Genomic DNA, 16,332 nt, shown 5'->3' on the forward strand with positions numbered 1-16,332 from the left:
ATATTTAAAAGGTTGCATGCATGTTCAAAAGTGCTTTGAATGGCAATGAGTAACCATGGTATAACACTTAGTCATGGTACAGTCAGCCAGATGAGAGGACAGGGCAGAGATGTGATGGGTGTGGAGGGGAAGGAAGAGGGCTTTGAGCTCAGAGTGAGGGTTAAAACAAAGGAAAACACACACGGGTGGCAGAGTTGAGTGCAAGTCGTCACAGCTCGGTCGACATTCAGATTGAGCTGCTTCAGCCCACTGCACTTGAATCAGAGACAATATTTACCAGGGTGCTTCCTGCTGCTGTCACAACAAATCTCATTTAGTTCCACTAAATGAAACCTGCTGCCACACTTGCCAACGCACCTGCCCCCCGCCCCCCCCCCCCCCCCAACCTAATTATAGGGTCAAGTAGCCATCTGCATGACTACTACGGTTTAAGTGTGCTGACTCATTCCCAGTCTCTGTTCCACCCCATGTGTGCCCCCGTTTCCCTCGTTTCCTTTATATGCTGCCTATTTACATTGGTGACAGGAAATGACCAGTGCACATAGAACAGTTGCTTTCCTGTTGAGGCTGGTGGGGGAGATAAATGTTGAGGCCTGCCTTGAAAATACTGTGGCAACTGTTCAGGGAAACGAGCACAGACACAGATAAAACACTCTTCTGACCAACATATAAACAAAACGGTCTGCCCTTTAAGATGCGTTGTGCTAAAAGTGTTCCGCAAAAATTGAGAAACATACATTTGTGAGGACATTATGGACACAGAGCTTTTGTCTTACTTTGCAGTAATTATCCAGGTGCTTCAGCCTTTTGACGGCTACATCTCTTATGTGACTGCGGCGAAACAAGACTTTTCCTGAAGAAAAAAAGGACTGTCAAATGGATATACATCTCCAAAAACATTTAAAAAAAAATATAACACTTAAAATTCAAGATAATCAAAAGTTCTGCTAAACATCAGCAGCATGATCTCCTCCCAGCTGAATAGATTCAGCCAATGTCAACAGTGGGATGTGAACATATTACCAATACTTGGAAAATTTCTCTTGAGTTGATTACTCAACAACTGTAGTGGGAGTGGAAATTGTTCATTAAGGGCCCCATTAATAAGAGCTAAATAGGACCTATTCCCTCTCTTTCCCCCTCTTTTAATACCAGTGTCTATAAAGCTTGAGGCCCACTACACAGTAAAGGGAATACGGTTCTCCCCATGTTGAGCTTACAGAGAAATCAAAAAAGCAGTGGCCAGACTGGAGCAGCACAGCTTGTCAAACAAAGGATCTCTTCACTGCTCTCCTTTGCTCTGGCCCAAAATGAGTTTATCAGATTAGACAAATCCCTCTCTGCTAGCCTCCTACTGACATGGCTAACCACAAATTGATCTGGGCTGGGTGGAGTATGGAATTTAATAAAACAATGCAATATGGTAGGACCTGTTATGGAGTAACAGCAAACAGCAGTTGTACATGAACAGGTCTTACAGGGCTCTTGAATGCTGCAGTCTCGAGATCAATTTTAAAATATATCAGTGGGTTGTGCATTGAGTTTATTACCTGGCAAAAAGGGAATAATTCTCTTTTTGGGGTCCTTCTGTCCTCCTTCAATTGGGAATTTGTCGAGGATTCGCATCTGCAAACAACAAGGATAAAGTAAAGAGAGACAAAAATATGAGCAGTGTAGCAAAACTCAAAAACATTCCTTTATTATTACCACAAGAGATGCATGCCAGTATGAGAGGGAAGTAATTATTATTTCGTAACTGTTTAATGGCAAAACCACATGAACTGTATTTTATGAGTTAGAGTCAATTAGAGCTGCGATGAGATTGGAAACAGAAAAAAAAAAAGGGGGTTTCAAACTGTTCAGTAACAGCTGACCTCCTTGTTACACTACAGGAGTTCAACACTAGGAGTAATTAGAGATCTTCTGAAGACCTACTGTCCTGTGAAACTACAAACAGTTTCACTTTGATCGCCGGGGCAGCAGACAAGGTTACGTCACCCGCACTTATCTCAAAGTAGCCTCAAAAGAAAGCCACGTATGCAGCTTAAAGAGCCATCAGGGCAGATAATTGGCACTTTGATGTTAACACTTGATACATATGCCCATTTACAGGATCGATCTCCTGAGAGATGTGGTAGGAGGGTTAACAGAGTGAAAATAGATACAAAGCATGATGTGTCGAGACTTTTACAATGACAGCAGATTGTGACTGTTTCATGTCATGTGTGCATCCGTTTCATGTGTAGAAGGAACATATGCTGGGTATTTTGCATTACATATGAGCATGTTTTTTTTGGAGTGCTGAAAAAAAGCATGCATTGCAAATGTGTTAAGTATGTGTCTGAAATGTGGACAAGAGTTTCTACTTTCCTCTTTCAATAGATTGCACCCATATCATAAATGCACACGAGAGTAAGGGCTGGCTAGAGATCCAGATGCGGCCCCGCCTTTCTTCGTTCGGTCTTGCCTTCTTCCAGATGTGCTCGGTTAGGGAGCAAAGCCTGTGAGCGTGAAGCTAAAGCACACTGGGCTGGGAGGAGGCGACCAGGAGACCAGTCAGAGTCGAATTGAGCCAAAAAGAACCAGGTGGACAAACAGAATCAACTTCAGAGGTTAAAGTTGGATCCAGTCTGTCTGGGCCCGTAGGAGTTGTTTGTAGGACTTCTCCTGTAAGAGGTGGTTTGGTTTCCCATTATGTGGTTCCTTCTTTTCCACTCTCATCTGCTGCCTTTGCTAAATCTCAACATTTTCTCTCAGGGCACAGTGTTTCCCCCTCTTCTCCAAACTATAGACAGCTAACGAGAAAGGGTTTCCTTTGAAGAGGACAGTCATCATTATTGTGTTTAAAGGGCAAAGCAAAGGGCTGAGTACAAAGAACAGTCCTGGTTAACCACACCTGCACACAAGCATGGTAAGATTTCTGATCTTACTAAGATTACAGTCTTATTTTCTCAAAACTGAGAAGGCAAGACATCAAATATGTATACAAAACAGACTGTTTTTCTTTAGGGTACTATGGAAATAACACAATTTTACAGCAAGGGCTGTAATTAGCAAAAATCCCAGTCGTTATAACATTACATTGGCAACCGTATTGTTTGTCTGATACACAAAGCTGCACACTCATCATGTTATCAACCTTACAGCTGGACGTAGCCGTATACTCCCTCTAAGATGGGAGTGTTCACTCAACACTTTTAGAAACCGCCTCGGCTGACAGAGAGCCTTCTCATCCAGAAGTGAGGATGACATCACCCTCGGAGACCTGCCTGAATGCACTCACGGCTCCACAGGACAGGTGTGAAAGCCGTTTCCACTGCAACAAGCGGACAACTTGGAACAAAAGTCGAAGGGAAAACATTTCTCACATTTTGTTTACCTTTAATCTAGAGGCTTTGGGGAGCAGAAATGCTGTAATTAATCCATGCTTCTTTCCTAAACTCTTCCCAGGAAACTTCAGTGTATTAAGTTGCAGTGTTCTTGGTGGGAAAATGAACATGTTCAGCAACAGGTGCTATGATGTGATCACATTTTCCCATTTCCTCTTTTCCCCTTTTCCATACGCTTCATAATCAGAAGAAGGAGTTGCAATGGATACTCAATCATCAGACATATCTCTATCGCCACGCTGACAACTTGATGTAAACTATGCAGATGGGAAGAAAAAAAACAAAAGAGTTTCTGTAAACTGTAATGATAATCATTCGAAGCATTTAAACTTAAGTGGCCTCACAAGAGGGAGGATGGAGGAACAGACAAAGAGAGACTGCGCTGTGCAGCAGACAAAGAAACTGTTCTGAGAGGAATCTCAGACAGGGGGAGTTTGGAGGAATGTTTGAGTGGGAAAACAATCTGATTCCATCTCTGGGTCGTTTTGACATCTACTTGATAGTTGTTTACTGCAGAGAGATCGTGGCGCAACAGCCCCTCAGAAATTGCCTACAATTTACTTCAAGAGAATCACATTTTATCATGCATTTTGTTTACAAAAGCTGCAGTGTCATCATTATCAGAAACGAGTGAAATAAACTATTTTCAATGCCAAACTGAAAAGTGTTTAAGTCTTTGGTTTCATTCATTAAAGGCGAATGTCGCTAGTTTTACACATTAAAGTATATTTATTGGTCTTTGTGACAAAGCTGCATAAGACCCTTTTTGCATAGCTCCAGGAGGAGCAGCATGAAATCTGATCAATGGCATCAAATGATGTCACTTGAGTAAGGTCAAGACTACAAGATTAAAGATGAAAAAGAAAAATGGTGGTGCGGAAAAAAAGAAGAAGAAAGAGAGTTTACCACTTCCCTGTAGCCTGCTCCTCATCTGTAGTAGAGGCTACATTAGCAGCTACTAGCATAACAAACCTCTGATGGAACAGCTGGAAGTTGAAAGGCATTGTGGGTAATGTAGGCACCAGGATTCGACAAGGAGGAATAACACATGAAATTAAAAGATCTCAGGTTGTGCTGCATCAATTTTGGTACTAGCTTTTAAACAGTAATATGCTGCAGAATTATTTTAAATCATCCTTAACTTCAGAATATTCTCAGCCATTTGTTTTTCTTCCCTCATATGCCTACAAAGCAGCCCATGTTAGATAACAGTTTTTGAGCAAAATGATCTTTTTAAAGTCTCAACTTGTGTCAGGAATGTAGGCAAGACAAATTATCATGCAGGCAGGGTAGAGCTGACCCCGGTCCAATTCCACAATCCAAAAATAATGACGACTAAGGGATTTTTCAGAGAAGTTTGGGTCCAAAAGGAAACCAGGCCAGCGCGCACACTCCACAAACCCCCCTGTGGAATGCAGTGACCGATGTGCTCTGTCCGCTGTGGTTGAAGGGTATGTAGGGGGGAGACCTCACTCTCTTGACACACTGACCAATTCTGCTCACGTCAAACATGCGCAGGTCAAAAACATTTCCCTTTGACACCACAAACAGTGCTGGATGAAAGTCAGGCTCAGCACTATTCTAACATGAAAACATGTCTGTAAAACAAGGAGTCAATGTACTTAACTCTGCACATGCATTATAAAGAGTGCAATTCACTTCAGCTCAACAGCAAAGACAAAGAGGGAAGGAGTCAAATAAAAGGAGATGGGATCCTGGTAATTTATGATAATTACGTCCCACAGTTATGAGTTATGTTTAGTGCACTGAGGAGGTTTAAAGCATTAGCCGTGAGTGCATGTTTGGACTTCCATTTGACAATAAAAAAGGATACTTCATCTTTAAAAGACCAATAGCAAAGCTGCCTGTTGTCGACGAGGAGTTCTAAATTGCCAGCTGTACAGTGCTGACTGATGTTAGACTGGATTTGAAAGATCGGTCTGCTTTAAAAGAAGTTTCTTGTTCTGTGACCTTACCCAGCTTTTCATTCTGGATTAATGGTCATCATATGAGATCATGGTTACATTTGTCAGATGGGTGTCAAATTCACTTTTTCCTCTGTCAGCTTCTTGGGAACATAAAACATCCAATTGTGCTGTGCAGAGTTTGGAAAAAGTGGTAGGTGTCAGTTGGCAGACACACAAACAAGAGCTCAGTTGTTGTCTTTGAATACAGGCATTAGAGACTATAGGTCGGCTGTCACTGCGCCACGTTATTTAAACTTTCAAGGGAAAGAAACCTTAATTTTTATTTTATTTTTTAAATCAAAGGCTCTAAAACTGTTCAGTATAAAAACCAAGGGCATCCTGAGATTCATCTTTTCATTACTTAAACTGTATTATCCTGGCGCAAGAAGCTTAGTGCGAATGTCAAATGGATTGCCACAAAAACAAATTGTTTAAGTATTTATTACTTTTTTTTAAGAAATCAGTACCATCTCTCCTAGTAGTGAGAAGAGGCTTTGCTCTTAGTGTGTTTCATTCTGCACACCTATATAATTATATTCATATAAGAACGAATGAAACACACTATCTCCAACCATTTTGTGTGGACAGCTGCAGACTGTTGTTCTTCACGGATTACCGTGGCCAGACAAACGCGCCCCAGCAGTGGGGATCTATGGACAAGACCAATGTTTACAGAGACAGGAGAGAAGCTCAGTTTCAATCAAACAGACCAGGGCAGAATTTTCCTGGCTATTAGCAAGAGACCGGAGAACAAAGGGTTTCCTACGGCCGGCCCACCAGAGCCACGACGCTGCAGAGGGCAGTCTGGCTGAGACGGTTATCAGAGAAGAGTCAGTGGTATTCTTTAGCAGCTAAAGTACTTGATAAGGTGTCCACTCATTTAGGTTTAAACACCTCACAGTGCTGTTCAGGATATTCACATGGACAATTATGTGGGTGAGAGGTAAACTTGAGGCACTGTTAGGAAGTTCAGATATTTGACTTGAGGCTGCTGGATCAAAAATTCCAGCAGTCTTTGCCCCATGCTGCATTCTGCATTTTGTATTCAGACTGAGGTCATGCTTGTTCCCGCATCTGCTGACTGGATTTCCCCCATTTCCCTATTTCCAAGCAGTCATTTTAAATGAAAGGAAGATGTGACTAAAAGGTCAAACTGACCTCAAGGAGTCGAATATGGCAATACAATGAAGACATATCAAGACCATCTCTTAGCAGAAAATGTAAAGCTTTTGAACAACTTCCTCTGCAACTGTGAGTTAAAGCTGTAAAAGTTTTTGGTTATCTTGGCAGTGTAACATACCTGTAGGTCAAAGAATTTGCTGTATCTTCTGTAGACGACATGGGAAGTGGAGTCTGAGTAAGTGACGTTAATAAGGTACACCTATGAGAAAAGCACAAACACAACAGGCCCATTAGGAACACAGTCAATTTGTCAAAGACACCAGGCTTCAGCCCTCCTGACTGAACTTCGAAAGGTCGTCAAAGGTCAAATAAAGTCATTAAGTTCCTCTATTTCAGTCACACATTGGAAAGCCATCAGGGGATCAATGAGAGGGCCAATTGATTTCAAGTATAATTTCCCTAAAACCATTCATAATGGATTACATTAGTGTTTTTAGGTGCAGCTGATTGAATGTGGGTGGTTAAAATGAATTTTACTGTTACAGATTTAATAACAAAAAGCCACAAGACTGTCATTTCACAATATTTCCTCTTATTGCAAAGTGATATTTAAACATTATGTTCTCAGCAGCATCACATCTTTGTATTTTACTCAAACAATGTCCACCTGAGTCCTGTGTTTGAGGAAACAAACGATGCTCCCATTATGTCAACAACTTCTAGCAGTTCTATCAATCAACACAAATAATAGAGAAAAAGTTATCATTCATACAGAGGGACTATCATTTCCTTGGCAAACATCAATCATTTATGGAACAAAACACCGTTACTGGAAGTTTTCCCAAAATAAATCCTTTATTTACTTCAACAATAAAGGGCCCACAGACAATTGCTCACACCCTGAGGTTTGGAAACAGATGGCTGCACATAGTGCATTTCCATCCGAGCACATGGCACAGTGTGTTTACAAAAGCCGCATTTACACATATGGTGGCAAGCTGCAAGGACATCAGTTAACAGTTTGAAATGTAGACTTCATTCTGCAAACAGTTTATTACAGAAAGAGTGTGCAGTGAGGCCGAACGGGTTCTCCAGCAGCTCGCTAATTAGATACAGACAGTCTGACCAAACACACTGAATTTAGGTAACAGCATGGCTCCGTGTGAGGGAGTGTGAGCTCAAGATACATCCCAAAGGAACCATTCAACCATGTTTATGTTCGAACATGACAATAAAACTTCTGCAAACAGTAAATCATTTGATCTTAACAGACTAATTAATGTGTAATGTTTACTTGTGGAAACATCAGGAATTGACAAAGATGGTTGTATCCAACATTGCTGACACCTAATGGACCTTTTGCAACTTTATGTAAAAGATTTCCACTCTTCACAGCAGATTAAAAACAAGTAAACACAAGAAATGAGAACACATTGAAGACTCTCGGTGTGTGGGCTCATCTGCATTAAATTACCGCTGGTCGTGTATAGCTGACAGGCTCATTTTTATTCTAAATATTCACGTCTGTATTTAACAGGGGTGTTCATGCAGTAAACTGAAGACTTACCAGTGGTCTCATCTCTCCTGAAATGACCCCCCTCTGGCAGTGTGTGTAAACAAGGATTAGTTGCCATGCACTCTGTGGCTGCAGTGCCACAAGTCCCTGGAAGGAAGTCACACTTGAACAGTGGGAACAAAAGACAAAGGGCTGCTTCTTTCCTCTCTCCAACCGGATGAGCATTTCCAGTTGCTTAGCTCATAGATAATGAAATTTTATTTTTTCCGCCTCTTCCTCCCTCGTGGGGACTTCCCAGTCGAACCTCACCTCCGGCTTTAATCCCATGAGAAAAAGTCTGTGCCCTATGTTTAGTGGCCTTTGGGAGCTTCCCTCAGCAGGAGATGGATGATGCAATTGATCCTAACTCTCAGGTTAATTAATCCAATAGGACCTCATGGACTAATTGATTTTTGCAGTCCCTCTGAGACATGTCTCATGGCTCATCGGATTTGATTACTCAAGTCAGGAAGATAACACCAAGATCAAACCAAGCAGTCAAATACGACCAAGAGTCTTCAGCCATGACAGCAACTCTATGAGATTTAAAGCCACAGCAGTGCTTTGTATTAAATGCTAATGTCAAATTCAGATTTTTGGCAGATGTCATGATTTTTCTGAATAGTAGTAAACACAAATTACCATAATGTCAACTATTTGGAGAGACTGGACAAAATGAACTGTTAACTTGGGAAAAAATAAACTCACCAAAGTCGTTAGGATTTATCCCCTGGACACCATGAATGTCTGTACGTAATTTGAAGGCAATCCACCAAGTAACTGTTAAAATATTTCAGTCTGACGCTTTTAGGCTTTCAACTACACTTTCATTCATTTTACTGATGTTGAAACATTTTGTACAGGACAGACTTTCATGGTCTGCAGAGCATGAATCTTATATTGCCTTCACAGTTCACCTGTTTTTTTCTCTTATGCTACAAAGATTCACTTTTGGTTTGATGCTGTTAGCACATGCTAAGCTTACACAGTAAACATGGTAAATATTACATCACCTACAAATGACCACGTTAGCATTCAATTCACTCATACTGCCACTGCTGTTGTACTGAACAGTGGTGTTTAAAAGTTTGTGAACGCTGTAGAAGTTTCTACATTTCTGCATGAATATGATCATAAAATCATAAAAATGATCTGTTTGTGCCGTGATACACCCCCACAAACACATGTTGAGAAGTTCAGACTTTGATAGATTTCTGTTTTAAATAAAACAAGGCGCCCACTCACACCTGATTGTCAACCCAATGACTGAAAACACTTGACTTTAATTTCACTTTACCTGTTAATCCTGGAGGTTTACACACACAGTTATGTAATATTGGTCATTTTCTTCAATAAATAGTTGACTAAGTATAACATTGTTTTATTTTGGGGTTTTTTCTTTAAGGACTCATGAAAATGTTATGATGTTATGGGTGATAGTTATGCAGAAATATAGCCAATTTTGACTGCTTTGTAGACTTTCTCAATCACTCATCAGGCAGGCAAGTTTTTATTGCATTCTGAAGCGGCAATCTCAATCATAACAATGAACATAATGCACTGGTTGTTTATAAGACTTACTACAGTACTGTAACTGCAGAGAGCACACAGAGCTACAGTGCATGCATATGTTTGTTGTCGATCTGATCTTAAAGTGAAAGAGTACAAAGATTTGTGTAACTAAAGCTGTTACATTACCTGAACTGCTTTCTCAGAAGAATGTGACTTCCTCATTCATAGCGTCTCTTTTTCCCAAGTAATTCAACATTTCAGTTTGATATAGAAAGCTGCCTGACGGGAAAAACGTGTCCCATGGTTAGCGTGTAGATGTCTTTGTCAAAACTAATTCCGCAATCTGAGCACAGTCAGTCAAAGAGGAACTACCAACGCGCTCACATCAATCTACCAACATGATCAGGTAATAACTTTGTTTAATTGTGTACAACATAATTCTGTTACTTTTCACTTGTCTACAAAGTGAAGTTGGTATAGCCTAAGTGTTTATACACTTCACCTGTCATTCAAGGGTTGTATGTAACATTTCCGGTTTAGAAAAGCCTCAGAGATCGTTTCAGCAGGCGTCCATGTCATTGTTGAAAAATGCAAATATTCTTCTTAAAGGTCCTGCACTTTTCTGATGTGTTTCCGGTGTTTGAGGTTTTAGGTACCAAAGACCATCTCAATATACTGTAGTTTTATCTCTTCAGTCTTAACCATTTCTATGATGTTCTACCAAGTACAAGTTGTTTTGTGTCTGTGACTTTCAGAGCACATTGATATTATTGATCCTCTCTTCTGATTGGGCGACTCTTTTCTCTGAGTGGCACACAACCAGGCAAAGTACAGGTTTTCTTCAGTCCTGTGACATCACAAACTTAGAGAAGTCCAAACAACACAGTTGCTCAATACGGGCTATGTACATTTCTCTGCGGACTGAGCATTTTGACAATTTCACAGTATTAAAATAGCACCTAGACTTGCTTCATGATCAAAAGACAAATGGAAATCGTAATTTATATAATATGGAACTTTTAACAGCTTGAAATTGGCTTTCAATTTGCAATAACCATTAAAGTCTACTATATATAAATCCCTTAACACTTTTATCTGAATGAAATGATTAATGAGAAATCTGTTTTATTTTTTCACTGCAGAATTTCAATAAGGAAAATCAGAACTTCCTTGCTGCTAGGAGCCCTTCTCACAGCTGTTTATCTCTTTAAAGATTTCAGTGACCACAAAACCATCGACCTCAAAGAAAATGTAAGAAAGGATAGCAATTCCTATGTATACTCACATCCAAGATGTCAAATAAACCAGAGTGCTGCCAATATCACAGGCTTCAGCTCGCTTCCTGTCAACATTCAAGACTTTCTTTACTATCGAAACTGTCGCCATTTCCCCATGATACTGGACCTTCCTGACAAATGCGGAGGAGTTGATAAATCTGCAGACATCTTCCTTCTGCTCGTCATTAAAAGCGCCCCCACAAACTACAACTGCCGAGAGGTGCTGCGTAAAACCTGGGCGAAAGAGAGACTCCACAAAGGTGTGAAGATTCGGAGACTCTTCATCTCTGGAACAATGGATGCTGGTTTGGAGAAAGAAAAACTGAACAAACTCCTTGAACTGGAGCAACAAGAGTACCATGACATCCTCCAGTGGGACTTCAATGAATCGTTTTTCAACCTCACTTTGAAGCAGTTACTCTTCCTTGAATGGATGGAAAGAAACTGTCCGCATGTTCGTTTCCTGCTTAATGGTGATGATGACGTCTTTGCCAACACAGATAACATGGTTGAGTATCTTCAAAGCCTCAGTGACAATGATGGAGGCAAGCACCTCTTTACTGGTGATCTGATCAAACGCGCACGTCCCATCAGATGGGCAAGGAGCAAGTATTTTATCCCTGTTCAGGTGCATGAGTCAAACTCTTACCCCCCCTACTGTGGCGGTGGGGGCTTCCTTCTGTCTGGTTACACAGCTTTAGCCATATACAACATTTCCCAGTACATTCCCATTCTGCCTATCGATGATGTTTACATCGGCTTGTGTTTGGTCAAAGCAAAACTTACACCTACATCTCATATGGGTGTGAAGACACTGAATTGGTACATTCCCTCCAAAAATGGAGATAAGTATCACCCTTGCTATATTAAAGAACTGCTCTTAATACACAAAATGATTCCAGCCAAAATGTATGTTATGTGGCAACAAGTGCACGACCCTAGTCTGATATGTGGTGGTGTCACAAAACAGCTTGACAAGACTCGAAATTTAACTTAGAGGTGGTCAAATTGCTTGTTGTCATTTTGCTTACTGCACAAATGGGAACATCGATTACCATTACAAAATATGAATTACATATTGATGTCACACCTGTCAGTTTGGTGTTGTTAGTCTTGACTAACGGACCACAATACAGTCTGACTAAGATGCACGGTCTCAACAAGCGTTAAAATTCAATTGCAGTTGCCATTTGCTTTGTAACTTTTTTTTTTATGATAACACTCCATCTCTGCATAAATCTGTGGGAATAGGTTCTTAGGCAGATAATCACACTACCAGCCTGACAGCCGCCTCCTACACACAAATGTTGACCTACGGTTAAAAACCTTTTTTCTGCTCTCTTTCTTAACTAACACACAAACATCATGGTATGACTTGTCCTGCACTTTAGCTGGACAGGGTGACCAATAAAACAAATATTCGCTGAGAAATAATTGCACTGGTAATGTTGGTTTGTAAGCATGTAAACGTCTCCGCGAAGACCCGTTTTGTCTGCTTGGATGCTGCAGTGACCTTTACTCTGGCTTGTAAAACAGAGCTATAAAGTTTGTTTACTTTTTCTCCCCGTCAGGGCTCAGCCTGCAGGCTGCTGACCATCAAACATAGACAACGGCATGCCCATCCAGCCGATATCTCTCTCATTCCTTTTTAAAGTAAAAAATAAAGCATGTTGATATATTTTTTTTGCATTCAGAAAGTGATGACAAAATGTGATTTGAGTTGGTATTTAAAGTGAATAGTAGCAGCTCTTTGAGATTTAGGTACAGTGATGCTTTGTGCTAAATGCTAGGATTACACTAACAAACCGTGATAATATGTTGCCGTTTAACAGGTTTGACTGCATTAACATAAATGATCATATTTACTAATTAGCACCAAGCACACAATACATCTGAGGCCATGTCATGTCATATTTTTGTCAATATTAGTTTATAAATTAACATAAAACAAAACATTATTAAAAAAAAATAATTTAAAAAAAAAAAAACGTGTTTTTTTTTAAAAGTGAAATTTTGTCCTGATAAATTGAAAAGTCAGAAGAAGGACGGTCAAAGTCATCCACCCACATTTAGCCACAACTAACAATTTAGTAACACAAAAAGAAAACGATACGAATCACCATAATAACTGGATTTATCCTCTGGACACCATGAATATCTCTGCAAAACCTCGAGGCAACTCTATCCAGCTGTTGACAAGTTTCAGTCTGCACAAAGTGCCGGACCAACAGAGCGACATTGTCAATGTAAAGTGGGCTACACACTGGTAAAGTTGTATCTACTTTTAAAGAAAGGGACAGCAGTAACACATGGAGGAGACTACTTACATAGTGTTTGGAGGGATTCCTTCTCTTCTGCACGTCCACAACATTAACATCAAGGACGGTGCGGAACTGCATCTTCACAAACCGAAGAGTAATATTACAAATGTAACAAACAAAGATGTTCGCCCATGAAAACGTGAATTTGAAAAAACAAAAAACGGGGGAGGGGGGGGATTTCCTTGTACGGACGCTAAGCAGGAAAAAAAAAAAAAAAAAGCAAAGTTGGGAGAGTGAAATAATAATAATTAAAAAAAAAAAAAAAAAAGCTCTCCGCGTTCAGTCTTTGGGTGCATCCATGAAATGATGGTGTCAGACGGTCTCGGAGCTTCTGAACGCCTTGTGAAACATGACAACGCAGTAAAACTGGCGTTTACTCAGACTTCTCCTCCCTCCGGAGGGGCTGCACCGCTCCTGCATGGAGCAGACTGAGGGGCGGTGAGTGTGCGCGGGGCGGGGCTGCCGCAGCTGGCGGGACACGCACACTGCTCCGCACCCTCCAAACAGTCAGGTCGTCTCTTCAGTTTGTTTTGGGACTATTTCTTTGTTTCTCACGTGTATTATGGTCAAAAGTCACTGACAGTTTGGAGAAACTGCTGGACAGAGTTGAAAAGACACGTTTTTCTTTGCATTAAACGGGGATAGAGAGGAGAACTGTGTTGCTGCCTTCAAATGTTCCTCCAATTTCCTGCAATAGGCTGCACAAAACAAAACATGTCTGGATGGCACAAATAAATAAGAAGTAGTTGTGCAGCAGCAGGAGATAATTGTTGATAGGCTTTCATGTTTGACGTTCTGAAACGATATTTCTATGTGACAATTAAAGGTCACATTGTCGAGGTGTCTTTGTTGTTGCTTGTTTATTAATTCGATGTTAAGGAAACAGCTTTGCCAAAAGCATGCAAGAGCAAAAATCATGACTAAGCCTACATACAAACAAACATATACAATTTGTCTGCTTAGCTGACATGCACGAAACATTTCCTTTATGCTGTCTATTGTGGCGTCGTTTTAAAGAAAGGTTTGCATTTCCGACAGCCCTTAAACCCGGTTTAGAGTAAACGACTCTGCTCCCTCCTAGTGGAGGATGAAGGCGCTTGGAGGTGAAAAAGACCCAATAATGTTGAGTTAATTCCCCCACATGTTTTTTTTTTTTAATTAGGCTACACTATATACTTCTGCATAGTTATGACAGATACATTTTTCTGAGATAGGCTATTTGTTGTAGGCTACTTTTTACTCCACTATATTTACTTGACAGCTGTAGTTTCTAGGCGTTGCAGGACTACAACTGTATATAAAATAGGTAAAGAGTTAACATATCAGTATCACACTAAAATGCTTCATATATGATAATATAGTAAAGTTGTAATAGCGATCAAACCGTTTAGGGGCGATTCTACAGCATGTGTTTATACTTGAGCATATTTTTCTGATGACACTTGTGCATTTGTATATCTGAACTTTTGATGGAGTATTTTTATGTTTGATGTAATTTCATCTTTTACATAAAGTCTACAAAATAATTCAACAAAAAAGACAAATAAATATGATTTTTGTCGTTGTTGCTTACCCTCGACGTTTCTCTTAGATGTTATTTGGCCTTGGCCTTGTTTCCCAATCCTCTTGCCGAAAGAGAAAAGCTTTTTGTTTACCTACAATCTTAATTTGTTGTGGCATCACAATGAGGAAGAAGGTGGAAATGTCATTGCGAGTAATTGAACTATTTAAATGTAAAAATCGCAGAAACAAGTTACGATCTTAATTTAAAAATAAAAATCTATACTCATACATGTGAAGGGGATCTTTATATAGCCTACCGCTGTAAACCTGCAGCTTGATGTGTAAAGGCCTTAAGAAGAGTTAACGATGAAAGATGTCCTGTAGTATTGTCAAATATTATGTAATCCAAAGGTTATAATGAGCAACAGGTCTTTTTTTCACCTTAAGGTAGCCTGTATTCAGAGAAGAAAAGTAGGTTAACTTATATTTATTCAAGTGCTATACTTAAGTACAATTTGAGGTGTACTTTACTTGAGTATTTCCGTTTTCTGCCACTTTATCCTTCCAAATATTGTACTTTCTCCTTTACTATGTTTATTTGACAGCTTTAGTTTCTTTTCAGATGAAGTTTTGACACAGTTGATAAAATAACAAGCTTTTAAAAAAAACATCACAGTGTTAGAGATTAAACCAGTGGTTTCCAACCTGGTTGGCTTCGCTCATCTTATTATCAAGGAGTAGAGAAAATGTCCAAAAACTGAAAATATAGGTCTGTTTGTGAATATTGTTTTCTTCTTTCCTCTGGGTAATCATCTGACAAATCCTCAGGTTTAACTGCTATATAAAACTGGACATACCTAAAGTAGTTCAAACAACTCTGATGCTGCAGTAATAATAATGTAATGATGTCATACTGAATGTACTGTAGGCTACAGTTTGCAGCCAATACCTTAATTTGTACTTTGACTTAAGTAGGACTCTTACTTCTACCGCTGCCTATATTGCTTCACACTCATTATTGTATTGATATAGCGACTTACTTTGCTGTAAATTATTCAAATAAAAAGGCCAGTTAGATTTAATGACACTATCTTTAGTTGCCTTGGCTCAGACTGCGAATTGACTGCTTAATTACATGAATTGATCACTCAGCTTACATCATCTCACTCCCACACACATAAAATGAAGCTAAATGGGGCTAAAATGTAAAACAACTTCTTCCATTTTCTCCCCTTCATGACGACAGGAAGACGAGTAGCATGCGTGGTAGAGGCGAAGGGGCTGAGCCGCTGTGCAGAGCTCGACCTCCCGGGAACATTCAGGAAACAGACGCCGCTGACTAACTACGTCAAGCCGACCGGTGACAGACCAGCTGACGACGGAAACACTAAGATTCATCCTCCAAAGTAAAGGCGTGATGTCTCTTGTCTAGCAATGACTACTTTCAATTGGTGATAATTTTCTTTTATGAAAAATAAGATTTGTAAACTGGAGTGTCTAACGGTTAGTCCTCAAACACCAAAGTGGGAATGTAAAATATTTCAAGTAAAACTTATTATTTTTTTTATTTTTTTTAAACGGAGTAGCCTATAACCTTAGTTTTAATCTTTTTTTTTTTTTTGTCCTGGGAGTTTATTCTATTTTATTGACTTCTATTTATGACTATTTTTTAACACATTACCCAAA

At 39.8% G+C, this 16,332-nt stretch overlaps 1 protein-coding gene and 1 pseudogene across 2 annotated transcripts in view; one reads left to right on the forward strand and one right to left on the reverse strand.

The window, feature by feature from the left end:
• LOC138195286 (SH3 and PX domain-containing protein 2A-like) overlaps positions 1–13,288 on the reverse strand; it is a 49,740-nt gene extending 36,452 nt beyond the window's left edge. For both annotated transcript variants that reach the window (XM_069144571.1, XM_069144570.1), the window contains exons 1-4: positions 13,150–13,288; positions 6,657–6,737; positions 1,551–1,626; positions 777–853 (exon numbers count right to left, since the gene is read on the reverse strand). In XM_069144571.1, coding sequence (XP_069000672.1) covers positions 777–853; positions 1,551–1,626; positions 6,657–6,737; positions 13,150–13,221 — 306 coding nt within the window. In that variant the 5' untranslated portion in view covers positions 13,222–13,288. The remainder of the gene's footprint in view (positions 1–776; positions 854–1,550; positions 1,627–6,656; positions 6,738–13,149) is intronic.
• Positions 9,944–12,430, forward strand: LOC138194961 (N-acetyllactosaminide beta-1,3-N-acetylglucosaminyltransferase 3 pseudogene; annotated as a pseudogene).
• Positions 13,289–16,332: the final 3,044 nt, after the last annotated feature.

This window comes from Embiotoca jacksoni, unplaced genomic scaffold (assembly GCF_022577435.1).
Source record: "Embiotoca jacksoni isolate LCO1_2020_lvr unplaced genomic scaffold, fEmbJac1.0.p SCAF_12, whole genome shotgun sequence".
In the NCBI taxonomy this organism is placed as follows: domain Eukaryota; kingdom Metazoa; phylum Chordata; class Actinopteri; family Embiotocidae; genus Embiotoca; species Embiotoca jacksoni.